Source organism: Echeneis naucrates, chromosome 17 (genome assembly GCF_900963305.1).
Source record: "Echeneis naucrates chromosome 17, fEcheNa1.1, whole genome shotgun sequence".
Taxonomy (NCBI): Eukaryota; Metazoa; Chordata; class Actinopteri; order Carangiformes; family Echeneidae; genus Echeneis; species Echeneis naucrates.
This window is the reverse complement of record NC_042527.1, coordinates 16664092-16685335: the sequence shown is the minus strand read 5'-3', so window position 1 is coordinate 16685335 and position 21244 is coordinate 16664092. Positions and strand designations below refer to the sequence as shown.

Below are 21244 nucleotides of genomic sequence, written 5' to 3'. Positions count from 1 at the left end.
ATGCATAAAGATAAAGAACAGTTAAGCTACGTGTTTGGTGAAGAAGACACTCAACCTTCGCTGAACGAACACAGATTGAGAAAATGAGGAAAGCCTTCATGTTTTTCAATATTTTCAAAAGAAAAGCCTCCCCATATGACTTAAAGTGCATGTGACTTTGCATCCACATGAAGTTGTCACAATACACTGAGCACCTCCACCAAGAGAGGGAGAATGGTGAAGTCATTACACCACTAAGTCGATCTGGATTATAGGTTTTAGCTAAGCAAAGGAAGGTTGAGTATTAATTATGATTATTTCCTATACCAACTCTTAATTTTGTTATGCCAATCCCTCAAAATATGGATTATGACAGTCTGCAGCTTACACGTAATTTCATTGTGGCTGAAGGAATGCTGCAGTGCGTAAAGAAAAATACCAAGTTTCAAAAGTGCATTATTTTATCTGGATCGCTTGCTTCTGATTTTTGGCCTAATTCACCGCACCTTCATTAATTTTGTGTCTGCATTGCCAAATTCTTATGTAACACCACTTCAAGGAATCTCTTTAAGGAATATCATTCTTCTCTTTGTTTAAATAGGTTTATACATCTCTCTTCCACTGTTTATTTCTGAAGTTTACTTCACTGGCACCCACTGAGTCACTGTAGCTGCCAAATAATGATTAAGATGAACATGACTGAAACTTTGCATTCAAAACTTAAGATGTGTATGAATTAATCTGCTTGTCAAGCTGGACCTGTGGATTTATGTCCACAGAGGATGCTCTGTCTGTTGATGACAAATGGTCTCCCACTCTTTCACTTAAACCTGAGCCGATGATTGAAGCCGGTGCTGTTACTGTATAATTTGGCCTGCCGCTCACCTGCGTGGTACGGCGAAGGCATGTATTCACACCAGCTGAGTGGGGCTTTAGCGCTTTTGCAGTCATGACTCTTGAGTCACTTTGTAATTCTGTCACGCTGCAAAAGCCCCGCTCTTTGTTCGCGGTGGTTCTCACGCCCCCGCCAGAAAGGTCACTCCGCTGAGACTTACATACAGACCCAAAGTCAGTTCAGCCATTCTTCATTGTTCAATGTGTGTGCGTTTGAGACTGAAACACACGTCCCCCAGACAAGCACGCATAAAACCTCAGAAGGTTGAGGGGGGAAAAAAATCGCGTGCTTTCGTAATAGTTTCATTAAGACAACAGGTGTTTTCTCATTGTTGGGCTTTAAATCATCTCCATGCGTATCAAGTGTGCAATCCTGCCCAGGCGTTGTATGCGTGGGTGAGAGAGAGAGTCAGTCAGCTGTGTGCAGCTCTGAACTGTATAGTTAAATAATGATGCAAGCCTCACCGTGGCCAGAGGGGGAAGTGTGATGGAGAAATACTGTTGCCGTCATTCTTTTGCACTTGGTTCTCCTTCTCCTCTCTTTTCCATTGATTTCTCCTGTATTGTGTCCATAACTTGTATTTGTATGTATCTTCCCCTCACTCTGTTCTGTCTGGGTGAGTCCTTCTGTCTTTAACGTGTTGGACAGTGTGGTGGTCATATGACGTCAGGACAGTATAGAAAGGTGACCAGCGGGGACAATGACTCATTACCTGGGTAACGATGCCGGCGTTCTGACCTTGAGCGCCCCTCTTGAATTGAACTGCCTCAGTAAATGTCCAGGTAAATGGTGCTTGTCTCGGTGATGTATGAAATAAACTACTGCTGGCCAGAAAAGACATCTCGCCTCACAACATCAGTCTTAAAAGGTGTGTGCTGCCACTTCTCTATGTCAAGGCAATAGTTCATAGTTTTTCATTGCTGTTAACATTTGGTGAGCATGTAAAATGCAATGACTCAGATCAAGAAATGACTAAGGTGGTGTCGAAACCACGTCACGACAGCGATGGTGATGATAAAGCTGATGGGGCTCCGTGTGAGATGAATAGAGTGATTGTTTTCACAAATGGATGCTGACAGTTCTTTTCCAAAACCAGTGCAATTCCTGAGAAAGGTCACAGACTGTGACTGTGAGTCTTCGTGTGGGGATTCAACACAAACATTTAATTGGAGGTTGCACATCGCAAAGTAAGGATATAGTGCAAATACCAGCGCTGCTTTTATTTCCTATTATGGCACAAGAAGGAATACTGTTTTCTCTGGACTTCTGGGTATTTTCAAAGTGAGAACACAAGTGTTGAAAGCCAGATATTGTAACTCAAGCCAAAGTGGTTGTAGTCATCAAATATCTCAGGAAAGTGGATGTCTTGAGCCTTCTCTGTTTACATTCATCCACTGACGTTTCTCTGGGAATATTTTCCTTAAATTTCTTAAAAAAAAAAAAAAAAAAAAGCAAAAACAAGCAAAAACAAGCACACAAAATGTCAAACCAATGGCGGCACAGTCGCTGTGACTCCTCAAATAGATTCCTCAAATTTGAGCTGACCTCAAGAGTACTTCGCCTTCTCTGCTGTGCTGGAGAACTTTCTCTTGTCTTTTCGGAGACAGAGGACCTGTCTCTGGAAAGGAGGAATGTTATCCAGTAGTACCAGATCAAAAGCACCGTCATTAATGGAATCCTCTCTGCCAGAGTGTGAATTAGGAAGATACTTCTTCAGACCAGCTGCACACATTTTTTTTTTTTTTTAAGTTCCCTGGCAACTCTTCTTTGTAGTGCTGAGGAAAAAAAATTAATTTCTTTGGAAAGGTCAACCAAGAAATATGCAATAACTCAAAGCTCCCTTAGTTGAAACGAAAATAGTCCTTTGCTTTCTGAAAACATGTCAAACATCAAACTAGTTGAAGTGATACAGCTCCTTGTAATTTTAATAGAGTTCTGCCTTTTGAGTCTATTATACGCCTCTCTAATTTTAAGATGGGAAGAGATGCCATAATTATACTGCAGTGTTGAAAACGTAACAGTTTTTGAGCAGTTTGAAACATTTCAAAATGGAACCCAACACAGAATTTCAGCTTTATTGTGTTGACTGTATTTACAGTAGTGGTCCTGTGTTTGGTGGCAGTTAACAAATTACTGCTTCACCGATTAGAAAACGGTCTTTATTTGCTTGGCGTGCATTATAGTCCCTGGTGCAGAGGCAGAAAATGACTGCGACACAATGCCAGTAATAAATATCTCAGGAGCCAGGCAAGTGCGGACAACAAACCTGACTGAATAAACAGCATAGAAATCTCATTGCTCCTCTTCCCAGGCAAGATAAATACATACAGAAGCTATATCGGAATGATTTAATGCCAAGCCCTGCTTCTGCGACAACTTAATCCTCTCCTTTCCTTTGCGCTATTCAAATCATCCACAATGACCAAAATAAGGTCTCTTGTGTAACTGCCATTTCCCCCACATTACTTTTTTACTCTCTCTGATTCACTCTATGAGTGCTGGTGGGTTTCTGCAACATTCATGCAGCCGCTTTGATAACAGTTCCCTCTTGGTGTTGAAGGTTAGAGGTCACTTACTGTTTAACATTAACTGCTGCTGGTTGTTGATGATAATTGGTGTCGGGGTGTAAAGGTTTGGCCGATAGTTTTGGTCAAACAGGTTTGGCTTCCCTTTTAGACGGGCTCTTATTTGTCAAAACATGCAAAAGACGTACAGAGGAGGCGACTCGCACGCAAACAGAGCCATGCTGGGACATGCTTCTTCTTTTACACAACACACACACTAATCTACAGGTGTACCTCCCCTACTGTATTTCTGACACAGACTGTCACAGATTTAATTTCTTCTACCATCTGCTGGCCGGAGGCCCAGCATTGTAGATCATATCCAGGCTGACAGATACAAACTGCATCTGTCTTTGGATGCTTCTCTCAAGGACTCACACAATATGGCAGAGTAAAATCACACTGCTGGTCACCCAATCTGCATCTTCACATCCTTACGTCCAAGGACTCTGGCATTATAGGGAGGACAAATAGCTGTTTAGGTTTGGTCAGGATTACGGTGTGTTTGTTTGTACACAGGGAATTAAGGAGAAACCAACAGAAACCTGTTTTCCCTGAAAATCAACCAAAGCAAAGATAAAAGAAAATAACATAAATAAATCTACTACTACCACAATGACTGCCACTGTAATAACAATAAGAAGAAAATGACGTTTTCCTTAAATTTTTAACCAAGCCATTGCTTTAAACCGTTCTTTGTTTCAGCCTGTATTTTGTCCAATGCACAACAGTACACAAACTGTTGGTCTCTATTTTAGTGACAGAGCTGTTGTGTTATGAGCTTTTGTGGCTTAAATCATCTTAAGTGTCCCTGAGCAAGACACCAAAGCTTCGAGAATCTACGTCAACTTGGGGTGTATGTGACCTTTTCCTCTCTGTATCTCATCTATAAATAATGATTAAAAGATATATATATATATATATATTTCGGTAGGAATCGTTTAGGGTGAACGTGCTTTAACGATAACCGGTGTTAACATTTTACCTTGAAATGAACCTTGCTGCTTGACGTGACACCGGACTAAATTTTTCATGTTACATGTCAGACATCCGAATGGATTCATTCTTCCTTTGAGGCAACATTTTATCTTCTGTACTTGTCCATCAATTGTTCAATGCTTATGGCAAGCTGTATCTCTAAAAAAAACTGCCATGTCTGGTATGTCTGCAGCATCAGCGCTGCCTCTATGGCCTCAGGAGATAGAAACGAGGAGGGGCGGCTCAATGAATAAAACAAAAAAATACAGCAACAGTTGATTGATGGAATATAGGAGAACCATGACAGTCAGTTGTTTAACTGTATGGGAATTACAGTAAGATTTAGTCTCGTGTTATTCTTTGTGCTGGTGATGAATTAGAACAGTTCTATTACCACTTCATCATTACAGCTTTTTGCTGCTTTAATTTGCATTAAAAAAAACAAACAAACAAACAAACAAAAAACCTCATAGCACATCTGAAGACTGCCCTAATGAATCAACAGTGGATTTACATTTCTCTAATTTATCGAATAACCTCAGCCACTTCAACATCTTGATGTGTTCAGGAAAGGCTAATGCAAGAACATATTTATCCTCTATTAAGTGGGCTAGTGATTTTCAAGTGTTTTAACTCATCAGAGCCCAGACCTCTTTTTCTCTGTCTCCAAAGAACACAAAGAGTAGTGAGGACTAGTCAGACCGATGTGTTCCGAACTGCTGAATCCCCTGAGATGAGGAGGCGAAACGTCTTTGACAAGCCTAAGTCCTAAGTCCATTTGCGTTCGATTCAAACGTTGGCCGGATATGACAAAGATGGAGCAAGAAAAATTACAAAACGAGTAATGATGATTTTTCAGTCATAATGTTGAGACCAGCGCTTGTGTTTTGAGGAAGGCATCAAAGCCAACTTGTGCTAGAAAACCTGCAGCGTGGAAATTCTCCCACTAGGTATAAAACTGTCAGCAATTACATCAGTCTTTTTACGAAAAAAGGCACGTCAGCTCAGTGTTTTATCTCATAGCTCTCTTTATTATCAGTGCTAACTTCAGATGCTGCCGCCTTCATCAGACCACGATAGCAGATAGCTCGTTAATGTCAAAAGGTTGCCTTTTCACATTGGTTTTAAAAAATATACTGAATAGGAGCTTTTGCGTTTCGTTTTGACACCAAATACTCTGCCAATGTCATGGAACAGTCTTGCAATGAATACAGACTTTGTTTGAAGACAAACAACATTTAATAAAACATTGTATGTGCATGTGTGTGTGTGTGTGTGTGTGTGTGTGTGTGTACCCACAATAACACAGCAGACTTAAAAATATTTTGCATCATTTGTTCTGTTCTGCTCTGTATTCCATATCTGTCCATGCTCACACTTCAACATGTCACAGTTTTAATCTCGGATCTACGGACACATTTGATTGCCAGGACATGTCGAACTCTTCATCTGGATGTTGTCTCCGTGTTTCAGGAGACATTGGAGATGTGACAAGACGTGTGCATCCGTTAATATTTCCACAATGTCAGGAAGAGAAAGTGATATCCAGTTGTCAGCTGCTATTAAGTATCTGCTGCAACCAGCTACAACAGGCTTTCATTATTCAATTAGGGGTTTTACTGAACACTTATTTGTGAGATCATGTCCAATGTGTTTATCAGTTGTGTTTCACCATGCGTGCATGCAGTCCAACACACATCTTTCCTCCCTCAGATTGGTAAGTCAGGGTAACAGGCCATCATGATTGCCTCTTTTTTCTGGGAATAATTACAAGTTTATGTCTGTCCCTGCATTTATCAATCCTTCTGAAGGGAGAATTCAGCTGTAAAATTTTTATTGGAGTATTAGGCTTCACTCTAAACCAGACAAGCGGCTATCAGGGACAGAGAGTCAGGCACATGAGCGCAAAGCTCCAATAACATTTTTTCCAGGAATATAAGCAGGCTTAGTGGATATAAACACTGAGGTTGATGGAAACTGTCACTCACAAACCTGCATCATTGATATCTGAAGGGGTCAAATTTAAGTCATGCGCTTCCTCAAACCCGAGCGCTCTGAACCTTGCACACAGCTACATTATAATTTTGTACCAAATCATTTTGTCTCCCTTTCCTTTAGTTAAGGTGGCTAATGTCAAACCGAGTGAAATTTTTGAAAATAAAATGTACATAACTTTTTTTTTTTCAACTGAAATAAACTCTATTAAGCTTTGACTTTGAGCTAAATGTGGATTTTACACATTTTGTCATAAATTAGTATTTCTTAGATATCTAATCACAACTACAGCTATAACCACAATTGTGTCAAGATAACTGTTGTAATAGTTAATTGGTAGACGTGTAATCAACCCTCAGTTTACATCACATTCACGTGACACTGGGCATTTTTTATTTCTGTATTAAAACTACACAGGTACTTGCAATGCTTCTTTTCTTCAACTTGTTCGTAATGGTGCCTGGGGCCTTTACCCCTGCAGGCAAGGAGCAAGGTCCACCTTATGGCTCTGCAGGCCAGTGAGTCAATGGCTCCCCAGGCCCTGACTGGCTTTGGATGGATGGGCCTACTGCATGTCAGGGGAGTGCTAATACCTACACTCAGTGAGCTGGCTAATAGGAGTCCTTTCGCCCTGACCCCTTTTCCTCGCACATTTACACGCAGAGCCCCCTCGGCTTACCCGCTGGGCCATAGACGTTAGGGAAGAATGGCTCGACTCACTGTCACCCTTACGGCTCGGCCTTAAGCTTGCCATTTTTTTCCTGTGTTTAAGAGGCATACACCTATTTTGTCTAAGACGCTAAGCTGTGTTTTTCAAGGTTGCAGTTGATTGGTCCGCTTAGGGCTGTCAAAGGCACTGTTGATTTTGCATGCATTACATCTGCATCAATATATTTAACCTGTTTTGCAAGCGAAGGTCTAGTGAGCAGGACAGCTCGGGTACAGGAATACTCTGCCTAACACTCACAATGTCAGGGCATGTTCAGCACTTATTTGCTCTTGTATTATTTGTGGGGTAAAAAGAAAACCTTGTAAACTTTTGCGATAACCCATTTATGGACTGACTGTTGGGGAAAGCAGGTTTCAGGCAAAGTTAGAACCAAGAAGCTGATCAAACAAGCTGCAAAAGAAAATGGCTTGGTCAGCTTTGTTCGGGGTGTCAACTTTTGATCGCTCCCCGTTACAACCACAGCGCTGTCCCAACGATCAACCTCTTGCTGGCGTGAACAAAATGGTTACATTTCGCCTCGTTTGAGGTGACGGACCAACGGGTCGTGCCACAATGTGATAACACCCATCACTTCTGCCAGCCCCCGACATAATCAAAGTTGAGACCGTCGACATTGACTTACAGACGCTGTGTATTATTCATTATCTGTGACTGAGAGAATAAGTAAAGGCTGTCACAAGAGCCCAGTCAGAGAGGATTTAATTAACAGAACCTGCCACATTCCACTACATCCACTGCCTTCCTCGGTCCTCATAAAAGTTATCCTATCGCTGTAATTACACTAAACATGTCACAATAAAGCTTTGCTGATGATTAATTTGAGTTGTGGAGAGGATCAATTAATTCATTTATTTGCAAATTGCAGCTCAGCTTCCTTTTGTAGACCCATTTCATTAAACGTCACGCTTCCTGATTTTTGGTCCTGTCCTTGTTATTTATTTATTTATTTATTTATTTATTTATTTATTTATTTTCCCACGGCACCTGGAGGAATAACCCGCCTTATTAGTAGCATAACATTACTGCAGAAACGTAGCGTGAGCCCTGGGGTTTTTTCCATCTTAGAGGTAGTTACATTAAAATGAATAGTAAACCACAAACCGTGTCGTTCGTAATACCAGAATCTCAGGGGTCTTCAATCAAACTCCTGTTAGTAGGACCACAAGGCAAGAAGTAGAGCTGTAATCTCAAAATGAAAGCCTACAGCTGTGCTACTCATATAGCATAGTTAATGGAGGATGTGATTCTGTGCAGCCGTGCTTGTCCCACAAGGTGACTCGGTCAGCATAACCATGTGAATTCAGAAGACCACCCTTGGGTTGCACGAACAGGTCGGAGGCCACGGTTATGTACTAACTGGTGCACTGCAGCATAAATAACAGGCGCGGGGCATCTGGCAGGGCCGTACATCATATTGACGACAGTGGAAGTATGATATCAGATAGGAGAAAGAGGGAGAAGTACAGATAAATAGGAAAGTCGAGAAAGAAAAATGATAAAAAGAGAGGGAGGGAAGGGAAAAAAAAATTGTTGAGGGGGGAGGAGTTAGGTGACTGTTATTGATTATCTGTCCGTAAGCGGGGGAAGTAAAGCCAAATGTTCTGCTCAGCCAGACAAAAAAGTGTATTATTTCAAAGGTCATGGCATGCATTACCGTCTTTTACTCCAAGAACACTTGGATAAACAGCAGAATAACAGCACGGTGATACGGCCGCTAGCATGTAGACTGTAGGACTGAGCAGCCACATTAGCAGTGTTTTTGTTATGGCGACGTTTTTGTGATGGGCCGTTGCACACAGGTGTGTCTGTGCATGCAGCTCATATGTCCCGAGGACTGTTTGTCTGACGCACGGTTATCTCCATAGCAACTACCATAACACCTGGTCGAAGAGATGGCGTGCTAGAGACAACGGGCTTGACAAGAGGTGTAGACACATTTCAATGCAAGTTTCAAAGCACATTGTAAATTTGCATTGATTTCCCTGTTGTGTTGCGTAGTCCTAACTGTAGTAAATAGACCTATGTGCCTGATAACAAGCGTCAAACACGTCACTATTCAAACTAACTCAGGTGCCTCTGTGGAAAAAGTGATTTTTTTTTTTTTTTTTTTTTTTTTTTTTTACTTTGTTGTTCTTGTTGTCTTGTGTGCTGTGCCTCTTCCCCACATCCCATCCTTTTCCATGGAGATTTTCACCATTTTCATGTCATTACAACAGTATTACATCAATGGCCTCCTTGCCAGGTCTTTGATGTTGGGGTGTGCCGTGTCATCCCTGCTGAGGAGACCTCTGCGGTGGGAGTTCTGCCAACTAGTATTTCTCTGAAGAGCAAGATGGTCTCACTCACATGCCCTTCATGGCATAACATGTGAGAAATGTATTTTGCAAGTCAAAAGCACTGAGGCAGTTACATGAATACCAGTCAGGCCTGTCTGCTTTCCTGTGAGCCCATTAGTTGCAACCTGAATGTCACAGGATTTCGGAAAGAAACACCACGAACGAATACTACTCTTACAGACATTGAAGCGCAGGAAATATTAATAAGCAACAGCTGCCATGGCATATTGTTACTGTAAATGCAAATGCTGTTATGACTAAATTTATCATTTGAATAGCCATTACTACTGTCCAACAGAGTGTAACACCACCATTACATTTTTGTTCCTCATAAATCCTCTGCTGTTAAACTGTTTCCAAGTGAACTTGCTTCAGTGTGTGACACACCATCAGCAATCCAGCTATTCATAGAGCTCTCTCTCTCTCTGGGGTTCATGTTAGCTTTGGCTTTCAGCTTGCACCTCCTGCTGCTTCCGACACTTCTCGCACACTTCCGTGTCTCGGACAGATGCAAATGTCTGGCTTGACGATGTTCTTGGCTGCAGGCGAAGCGCTTTGTTTTTTCAGACGAGCCGTCTGCTTTTTAGTGCCAAATTGACTCAAGAGCAGTTGAGACAAAGGCAACACTTATTGCTCTATATTTAGTATCTTTCGCACAAGGTGAATAATTGGGGAGTTTATTAGTCAAGCACAGCAAACACTTAGACTGTAATTGTTGTAGTGCTCACACTTAACAACGATAACATACTAAATTCCCCTTTTAAACGTTTTGACATCAGCTAAGCTCTAAATGTTATACATCTTCTCATACTGGCAAATGAAATATTAAAATGGCCTTCACATTCTCTAGGACAGCATAAACCCTTTTTTTTTTAAACACCTATAAAGGCAGTGCACTGATGTACGTTTAAATGGATAGATTTCGGAGCAGTAATATTTCATGAGGCAAGTGGCTGTGTTGCTGCCACTGTGCTTCTTTGGTTCGCACTATCAAAGGAGACATCACCTTTAATTGTTGTCATCCATCACTTTGCAACAGGCACACACAGAGATCATAAGGACCTTTTATTTCATGCTTTCAATGAGACCAGCCCAGATGTATAAGCTAAATATCTTAGGAGGCTCTCACTGTATCCCTTTGATTTTTGATGACAATCCTTAATGCCAAATGAGATTAAATATTGACATAGAAGAAAGTTATTGGCTGTTGGCATCGTATACGTACATACGCACTCCTCTGGCTGTTGTTGCAGTGTTTTCTCATGAATATTCCTGGGTGTACACTTCCCCAGTTGATGTGAGTCTCTGGTGAGACCCTCACTTAAAACGTTCATGGTAGAGCATGTCATTCAACACTTTCTGCACTTGGGAATTTAAGGAGGAAGGAGATACCAGGGCACGCTGAGATGGAAATGAGGCAGGCATTTTATATGCAGAACTGTATCTTGTGGCACTATGTCAGGGCTCCCCTGTTATGAAGGGGATGGGGTGTCTGAAGTGTTTTCCCCCATTAAGATGAGTATGTTTGGGTGGAGGGGAAAAAACACGGGCTGACATTCGTGCGGGATTGAGCTCCTGCAGCCTCCCAGTGGGACAGGAGGACAGGGACGGGTCTCTTTCAGCAGGGCTCTGATTAGACCCATCGCCCTAGCTGCCACGCTCCACTCACACTGGTAATTGGAGCTGGCAGGAGGTTGGTATGCACCCCTCCCTCGCCCCCTCCTCATCTCCTCCTTTCCCCTCTCCTTTATGCTTCTTTCCCTGTTTTCTCTCATCTAAATCTTACCTCACCTGCCTCTGGCGCTTACAGTAGAGTCACACCTCCTTGACACAGTGGTTCATGATTACTGTATCCTGCTTTCTTAATTTCGCTAATTAACATATTACCGGCGTCTCTTCTCTTTACAAATGATGATGCCAATATTTCCCCATGCCTTGTGTATGTATTTATGGCCCCCACTGCTATCCTAATTGAGTAGCACAATCAGAAAACCACATTAAGCCTTTCCCTTCTGCCCTCTCTTTTCTACCGTTCCGCTATAACCTCGGTAAACAAGTTCATCTGCTAAGCTGGCTCATATTGCAGTATGACTCTGTGCGTGATAAATGGCTGTTGAGAGAACAATGGTCCTATTTACTTCTTGAATCATGGAGGAACCAGTTCATGCGTACCTAGTCTCACCTCTTCCACATTTCTGGCATTGCCCCTGGCTTTCCTCTTTTGCAAAACCGAAGCATTACTCCTATATTGTTTCGTAACAGCTGTATCACACCAGCACTTTATAAAGACAACAAAGTCCCATTAAAAAGCCGCGGTTTAAGACAGAACGGTCTCCTCCTTGATATCTACTACATTATATTAGATAAGTTGTTGTAAAGTGGTTTGCATGGAGCATTCATAATTTCAGTCCGCATACACATCAAATAAATCACCAGTTTGATGGATAGAGAAGTAGAACACAATAATCTCCTTACATGTCACACATGACATTGGTATTTTTCTTGCTGTTATTGTTTTTTTTTTTCCCCCCGCAGCACTGTTCATCTTAGTAATGGAGAGTCTGCGTGACATTATCACAGGATTTTCGCCTTATTCCTATTTTCTTGCCCAGACCAGACATAAGATTGGAGTTTTTTCTTTTTTTTGATGAATTACACCACGGCACAAGAGGGCCATTTTATTAAAAATGCCCTCTATCTTGACAAACATCAACCTGCATTGCCTGCACTATTTCATTGGATTCTCGCCAAATTTCCCCAACCCTTTTCTTTTCCCTTCAGATTAAAGCAGGCTGAACAAAGGCATGTCTTTGTCTTCCTGGCATGACAAGTTGGCAGACAAGGCCAGCCGCAGGAGTTGGAGTAGTAGGAAGAGACAGACAGGGCTCAAATCTTACACAATAGCTCAACAAAGATCTTTGATAAGTACATAGAAAGAACTTTGAATTCTTCTTCTTCTTCTTCTTCTTTTTTTTAAGAAAGCCAGCGCAAATTTAAAAAGAGTTAGGTTTAAGAATAATACATAATAAATAAAAGACAAAAGCTAAATTGATTCGCTCTATAATTAGCAAAAGGCTAATCATCTTATGGTTTTTGCTTCAGAAATAAATCAGATTTTGAGCACTCTTAACTGGATATCACAAGAATCAAGATGCCTCCAGATGATAGACTTAACACACCAAGTGAAGCCACGGTGCACTAATCAGGCACACTGTGGAAAAAAATGTCCACCAGTCCTAATAACTGTTCACCTGCAATGCAAACATTAAGCAGAAGCAGGGGATTGATTCATGTATAAGCTGTGCTGCAGCTGTTTGCCTTTTAAATTATTCCCTGTTTGTGCTTCCTGATATGACAGAGCCGCTGACTCGTGTAATAACTCCTTTGGGGTCTTTCACCCTGTTTTACCAGTGCTTTGCATTTTTCACAGCCCAGGAACATTTGCCAATAAGCCTAATCATAAATATTCCATAGGCACCATAACAGGAGGGCTTGGTGGGAAATATCCAGAGCTGATATTTCTTCATTGAAAGGCAGAGTTGCACAAACACTACTGCATAAATAGTTCTCTTCCCTCCTTAGTAAGACAAGACCATTCTTCCTGAAGGAGTTGGCGTAGCCTGTTGGAAATAAATCAAATCTTCTGAAATTCACCTTAAAATACCTCATGACAGTCGTGTCAACCCTTCGCTGTACAGTCCCTTCAGGTAATTTTCGAGGTGTGATTGACAGTGCAGTGTCATGCTTCATCCAATCGATTAGTTTCTGCCAAACAGCTACAATGTACTCGGCCTCTGGGGGTGAAGCGGCATCATTTTCTGTCCTAGAGATGGCGTGATTTTGGATGACCGGTCATGTGTTGCATGTACAAATACACAACATGAGAGCTGCTGGTGCTCCTTTTTTCTTCTTAATTGACGGTCAGTTCATGTCTACACTTCTTCAAAAGCCAGAGAAATATAGAAATGTTGATTTGTGGTATTCAGTGCCATCAACGTTAAGGACATCTGTTGTCCTTGTTCAACAATGTCTGCGATTCTCTTAACAGAACAAATGGAAGGCCGTTAAATATTCACCTCAAAAGTTAATCCTTGGAAATAAATTGCCAATTTCAATGATATTATAATTATTCCGTAATTGGTAAAATATACTGTATGAATATAAAAACATCTATGAGACATTTTTCGGGGAACTCCAAAGTCCAGATGGCGTTGCTGCATCATTGCACAGACTAGCTGAGCATCTAATTTAGCTCTGCAGCAAGGTCCCCGAACACAGCCACATGATTCCACACCAACCACCCCTCCTGCTCCTGCAAGTGTGTACGTGAGGAAACTGGATCCATGTCAGCAGCCAGAAAAAAAGCCTGTCAGGCGATCTGTGGCCATTATTAACATTTTCTAGGTGAACCGAGTAGGTGACACTGGAGTTAGGCTCCCTCAAGGTTTAGTACAATTCATTTTTATCCCCACATCTCTCCTTAATAATAATAGCAGGGGAAGGTATTCTTCTGCTCATCTTTAGCCTCCAAATGCTCTTTTTCTAAATGTGTACTCGAAATATAAACCCTTATTCAGAAAATTACCACACATTCAACATCATGTCAGGTGTGTCTCTACAGGTATCTTTCTCTTTTAATGTTTTATTTCTCCACCTCACTCTACCTTCACTCTTTGAAGGTTAGACGGAGCAAACCACAGAGGAGCACAGGGTGCTACTGTTACCATTATTCACACAATGACAAATTGTACAGTATTATTTCATTGTGCTGCAGTTGTCTCTGTTGTTGAGGTGTCCTGATTTCGCTAGGGATGTCTGCAAAAACGAATCCTATACCATTAGACAGGAAGTAAACCTCGCCACAAAGATAAGGAGGCATGCAGAGATCTGTCAACCACATTTGAACATGAGACTATCCGGGCTACAGGCCAAACACAAGGGTGAAAGGAGGTAAAGCTGCTCTTCTGGAGACGATAACAAAGAACAACACTGATAAAACCGAAGCTTGTCTGAGCCATATATGTTTACATATGGATTTTTGACTCAGATGAGAGAAGTGATCCCATCTGGAGCTAGACAACCTCACTACTGATGGAATCGAATCACCAAATGATAATACTTGAGGAGGAGAAAACGCCAGTGGGGTAGATGGAGATTAAATACCTTGTTCCACAACAACTTATTGTTGTCATTTATCTTGGCATTAAATCTCCTAAATACATTTTAATTTTTAAGAGCTTGCTTCTGTTTAGGCCCTTCCATTTTAATTTAACTACATTGAAATTCCATTCTCAACGCGATCCTCTCAACTCTCCCGAATAGCCAAAACCTTATCTTTTTTTACTGTTGTTCATCCTGGCAGACAAATCTTCCCTTGCTTATGGTTACCTGCAGTAAGGTGTCTTTTCATACTGAACCAAAGACAAGAGTTACAATCATAAGCACTTTTCATTGGCACACCAAGGACACAGCCACATATGAGGAGAAAAGATAAAAGAGATTACATATTTGAGAGCAGGCTGAGAATTAGACCTTTTAAAGGTGATTGTGTTTCCTCTTAATTAAGGTTGTCCAGAGGTGAAGAGGTTAAATAAAGATCTATTATGAGGGTGAGGTCAGGTTAAGAAAGGAGGGCGAGATCAATGATAGTTTTGAATGAACAAAAAATTGGTATTTCAATGAAGAGAATAAATGGCTCTCACAAAACCATTACGCTGTTTTTTTTTTCTTTTTTTTATTTATTTAATCTGGATATTTCAGGGCATTGGAATGCTGCTTAAGTTTTTCTAGTTTGTTCACTTTGGTAGAATGATGAATATGATGTCAACAAGAAAAACCTTTCTCCTCCCTAAGTCTCCTTTAAGGATCACACAGCGTCTTGTTGTAGATATGCCGTTACACTGATTATGATAAGTTGGATAATTCAAATAGGTTTGTTTAATTTTCTAATTTTAAAGCAGTACATTTATGCATGGGTACCCAAAGGCAGATTGCAACTATCCTTCCTCTATCTAAAGCTGAGACTCCCCTTGCTGGCTAATAAGCATGTTATAATAATCAATCAGAGATGGGAGGATTTCATTTATTTATTTATTTGTTTTTTGTTTTTGTTTTTTTTTTGTCTTTTTTCGGGGGGGGGGGGGGGGGGGGTGTTCCAACCAAATTTGAAATCCAAACAGCAACAGCTCTACCAATCTCGGGTAGTATCTTTTGTTCTTGTACTAAATTTTTGTCTGTATTTGTGTTCTGACTTCTGTTTAGCTCGTCTCACCTGAATTATATTTGCTCTCTTTCATCCTCTTCTCTGTCCTTGCGAGCTCAACAGCTTCGATGCACTCAACCCCTCTCACAGAAACTGAGAGAGGGAATCTTTTTTGCAAACACGTTTTTCCCCTTCTTAGACATTTTCTCTTCTATGTCTGCGGTTATCCTGACAAAAAAAATCTACCTTTGCTCATTTTCAGAGAATCAAATTCCACATGGCTTCCCGACCATTGATATGGGCCCCCAACTGAAGGTAGTTGAAAGGACCAGAACAGCCACAATGCTGTGTGCTGCCAGCGGAAACCCGGACCCAGAGATATCCTGGTTCAAGGACATGCTTCCTGTGGACATCAGCAGCAGCAACGGCCGCATCAAGCAGCTTCGCTCAGGTACAATTTGATCTACTCTGATTTCATTTCTTTAAGATGTTCCTCCAGATGAGAGAACATGTGAATTATGGCAAGGCAAATTGCACAGTAAAAATGACATAAAATGCCAAGTAAGGTTACGCATGAGAATGATGTACCAAAAAAAAAAAAAAAAAAAGTCTTTGTTATCACATATTCTCTTTCATCACAAAGGACGTGAAAGTTTTATACAGTTTGTCATTGATACCTCGATTAGTTTTTCCAGAGTACAAAAGGAGATTTCTTTTCTTCTTACCATATTATATAATCCATAATCCTTTCTTAAAGATACAGCTGGGTCACAATGAGGCCATTTGATGATGTATTATCTTGGCTTCAACCCTCGTGGAAAAAAAGTCTGTGAGGTACTCTTTGTTCAGTCCAGGATCAGTCCAGTTGATAAATAAGCACGGTGCTCGCCTGACCTGGACCGGAAGGAAAAGGTGCAAGGTGGAGAGATTAGTGGCTTTTGACCAGGTTCAGTCTTGTCACTTTGTACTAAATCTACCTCACTTAGACAATGTCAGGCCAGACTGCTGGTCTGAGGCCCCGAAGATTAAAGATGAGAGCCACTCTAGAGAAAAGCCTGGCAGTGAAGCTGCCTCGTGGAAGCTCAATACAGATCACTGGAACATGTTCACTTTTTCTAATATTAAATTGTAGCTTTGCTATAAAGGCAAGCCAAATTAGGAAAAGATTTACCACAAATTAGACATAAACACAACTACTTAATAATATGGTTATGTTTTCATAACAAGGATAAAATCGTGCATAAAGCTGTGATATTTTTTTTCCCTCCTTCTTTTTACTTCTAGCAACAAACTTTTAATTAGTTTTCTTTTTGGTATATAGTGAGTGCCTGAAAATGTGCTGATATATAATGCCCTCAGACTAACAATTCTTTTTATCCGCCATCCTTCTCTTGACATCTGCTTCCATATCAGGACTTACATTACTCCATATGACCTGAAATTAGTCCCTTTTTTTGTGTTTGTGTGATGGAATTAAAAAAAAAAAATAATAATAATTTTCTGCCACGGTAAAAAGTAACAAAGATGCCAGACCCAATTCCTCTTAATACATCGTACTCATATTTAGTGAGCACACACACGCACATTCAGTCTATCTTTTCACACCATCCAACCCATCAGCTATGTCGAAGATACTAACGTCTTTTCAATTCAAAACCTCTGACCTCAAGACTTTTTGCTTGCATCATTCTATTTGCTGTGTATGACTTTCATTCATTCCTCTTGCCCATTTCACTAACTGCTGTCTGCATAAATGCAGTCTGTACAAAGGGTGGGGGTTATCTTAAATAAAAATGCTTGATTAAAAAACAAAACAAAACAGCTTAGACTGCATTATGTTCCAATGCTGCCGTGATGTACAGACAAATGTGGGTGTAGTTGTTGTCTGCGAGTGCAGAGAAGTAGAAGCGTTATATTTCAGAATTTTTGAATCCCTCTCAGAGACTGGGTTGTTTCTGGGCAATTACAGACAGTATGTACAGTCTAACATTTATTCTTACTTTATGGCATTAAGTACACTGAACTTTGTCTCACATTGCATTTAACTGGCTTCTACACTGTATCAGCTTTTTTTTTTTTTTTTTTTATCTGTGGCCTGTCAGAAGCCATGCTTTTCTCTCCCACTGTTGTAAGTGGATTACTAACTAATCTCTCAACCCTGTTTGCATCGAAATTACTCCCACCTAGGTGGTACACCAATTAGAGGTAAGGATGATAAAAAAAAGTGTGTTGGAAAATATCACGTCCTCACCATTCCCTTACATCTACATCAGACCCCGGCACCCTCCCACCCGTCCCTCCAACAGCACATCACTGTTCATTCACACTGTTCGCGCCAAGTCACCCGTCTTCCGCTTTCCCCCCTTCGTCTTTTCACAGCATTTTCTGTCTGACCGTGTCCTGTCTAACGTCTCCTGCTGAACAAACAAATGATCACCAACCCTGATGCCAGGAGAATGAAAATACAAACGCAAGTCCAAGGTGTTATCTTGTAAATTAGCTTTTTCAAGGTTCTTCGTATACAGTTAGAAATGAACTATGTCCACGAGTAAATCCGCACTCACAGAAACAAACAACATTCAGCAACAGCCTTTCCTTTGGCCTTTCAGCAGAAAGAGGCAATAAATTCCATTTTAAACTAAAAGCCACCATTGCCACAAGAGGATCTACCTGCCTCCTCTGTGCAGCCTCAATGTAAATTGAAATGGATGTATTTGCATACCGTCTATGCAGCATTGCCCCCCCAGCACGGGAGCAGGATGCCTGGTTGAGATTGTTAAGGTGGAAACTTCAACCCCTTTTTAAGGAAATCATGTGCTTTTCCCGTGAGTAAAAGCATGATTTTGCTCTTCAGCAGTGAGGTAAATAGCGAATGTCTGGGGCAAGCTGAATACATTTGGCACTACCAGCTGTCTGTCTCGGTGCTTGCATGTCCATGGCGCCTAATGCAGCCCATATTGTACTTGTGTTTAACTCTTTAGGAGCTATGGTAGCCTAGTTGCAGAACTCGTGTTCCTTCATCATTACAATCTCCCATTCGGAGATCCAGCTCTGTTTAAGTTGGAAATAACTGACCGAGTTTACTGTTGCAACTCTTGATGAATGTCATCCCTTAAACTGTCAAAATTCCTGTAGTACCTGCACTGTTTTCTCCCAAAGGAGAGTGGACAGATTGACAGATTGGTGACACCAACATTAGTATGCAGGTGCATGTCAGTGCTGAATCAGGCAGCGATGAGTTCAGCAAGCAGAGCAAACACCTTGGAGGGATGTGTTGTCATGAGATCTGAGGTGGTGTCATCACATGTCACTGCCCCGCCCTGTCTCGTTTCTCTTTTTGGCCTCATCTTGATTTGAGCCTCCCTGCGGTTGGTGGTGCACATGTTTGTTGCATTCATCTCATACTGCATGATGTGACAACGAAAATGTATCCTGACATCATCTTAAGCTGAGTATTTTAATCATTTCCAAACTGCATGGTGGCTGGCTACCTTTCATACTAGAGCCATGCCATTTTGGAGAAATGGAAACTCACTTATGACATTTCAAATTACTGCCAAGAGAAATATTTTTGTTTTTAAAATAGTATTTTATTTATTTATATCTATATATTTTTTTATATTATTATTTTTTTTATTTTTTATCTTTTTCCAAATCATGGGATGTAGGTAAGTTTCCTGTTGTTGGTCCTTTTTCAAATTATACTTTTCCTCATCATGTCAGCCATTTGCAATTCAGTAGCAATGATTAGATGATGGTTATGACCACGGGGTGTCAAAGTGACCACACTGAGAGACGTCTCCTGGGCTTTCGTGCTTTGTTAGAAACAACATGTTGGCCTTCTGTCTGATGACTACAGCTACTTGAGATTGTGAATACTAATCTAAGCCATCTGGCAGAGGTGTGTCTCCCTCGTGGTCCTCGGTCAGACATGGTCAAATAGTTTATAATGAAAGAGCACAATAATGGCCCCACTCCTAAATATTTGCTCAACGAAGGCTGGAGAAAAGATAGGAGCACCGACAGTGATTTGGATCAACATCCCAGGCCTCTGAGCAAATAACCACTGAGAAGAACCAAGCAGTCCAAAGTTGTAGATCATCATCATTGTAGTAATATCTACCTTTTACTTACCCGTGGTCAGAGTTTCCTCATCACTTGGGATCTCTGAAAACACTATTCTTAGCTTTAAACTCAACATGAAATTCCAACTAAGGGTCTAAATAATTCCCTTTGGTCTAAAAAAAAAAACATAACAGTTTGCACAGTTGCTGATTTTAAGCTCCAACAGTATCTGGTTGCACATTAATTCATCTTTTTTTGTCAGATACTATAGCCCGAAGGGGTCCTAACATCTGACTGAACTAAATAGCCACTTGGTTTTGTCAGTTATTTTCATTGGGAGAAGGGCCAGTCAGACAGTGATCGGTGTAAAATGTTATACAGATGACCAACTGACCCCCAACCATGACCTTTTTTTCTCCTTGACATGTCTATGAAAAAATTCAGTTTGCCATTTCTTTCAATTTGCTATATCGGCGAAATGCTTCTGTTGCAAAGAGCATTTTCTTGACAAAACTCAGTTAGTGTCTAAGACACTTAATTAGACTAGTTAGTTGTCTACAGGCTCTCTTAAGAGTCACATTTTAGATGTTCGCTGTGGTTTTATGCCAAGTTACATCTTAAGCTATGCAACTGTCAAGATGGCTGAATTTGTTAATCCCTTACACAGGAGCTCTACAAATTGAGAACAGCGAGGAGTCCGACCAGGGGAAATATGAATGTGTTGCCATGAACAGCGCTGGGACCCGTTACTCCGCTCCTGCCAATCTCTACGTTCGAGGTAAAGTCCAACATTTCTCTCCGTCTTTCAATTAATCCAATCTTTTCCATTGGGTAAATCGTTTGCCAGCCATAAACAACAATGGAGCCATTTTAAATTTCTTTTAGATTTGTGCCACTGTCTCTCTTTTACATCAATCTTCCTCCATTATTGTGGCGTTCCTCCCTTCCCAATGAACTAATCTGAACCTCCTGTTTGGCTGCGAACTCAACCAGGTGCGGCCTCTGTGAAAACAACTGCATTGAAATGTTTCCTTGTGCTGGCACTGAAAGCCATGACAGGCCTCCTTTAGTTTTTATTTTGACTGTAACGAAAGGGTCCATTACCAGCATCAGCACAACCCGTAGCTCCCAACGGCATAGAGGGGCCTGGAGTTTCAGGGTTTGTTTTTGTTGTGGTGTCTCAGTGAGCAGACTAATGCAGTGCACAAGGTGGCATTGTGCCCGTCCCGGAAAAACGCAGGTATAGCAGAGACAGACAGAGTAGTCTAGGTCAGCCCCCGTGGATAACACCACCATGTCTGATATACATGAAACAGAATAGCTGCTCCAGTTGTTAGCGTGGGTGGAGGTGGGGGGAGCGAATGTGTCAGAATGAAGCATGCTCTCCAGCTCCTCGTTTTTTGTTTTTTTTTAACAGTGATTCCGTTTTCTCCTTTTGCAAATTTGAATCAAGAGCTCAGTTTTTTGTTTCTTTTTTTTTTCTATTAAATGAATTTCCCT

At 41.1% G+C, this 21244-nt stretch overlaps 1 protein-coding gene across 1 annotated transcript in view; it reads left to right on the top strand.

Annotated features, from left to right (window-relative positions):
- The window catches only part of ptprfb (protein tyrosine phosphatase receptor type Fb), a 115245-nt gene that overhangs the window by 31202 nt on the left and 62799 nt on the right, over nt 1-21244 (top strand). The window contains exons 5-6 of the mRNA XM_029524385.1: nt 15942-16130; nt 20412-20522. Of these exons, the coding sequence (XP_029380245.1) occupies nt 15942-16130; nt 20412-20522 (300 nt within the window). The remainder of the gene's footprint in view (nt 1-15941; nt 16131-20411; nt 20523-21244) is intronic.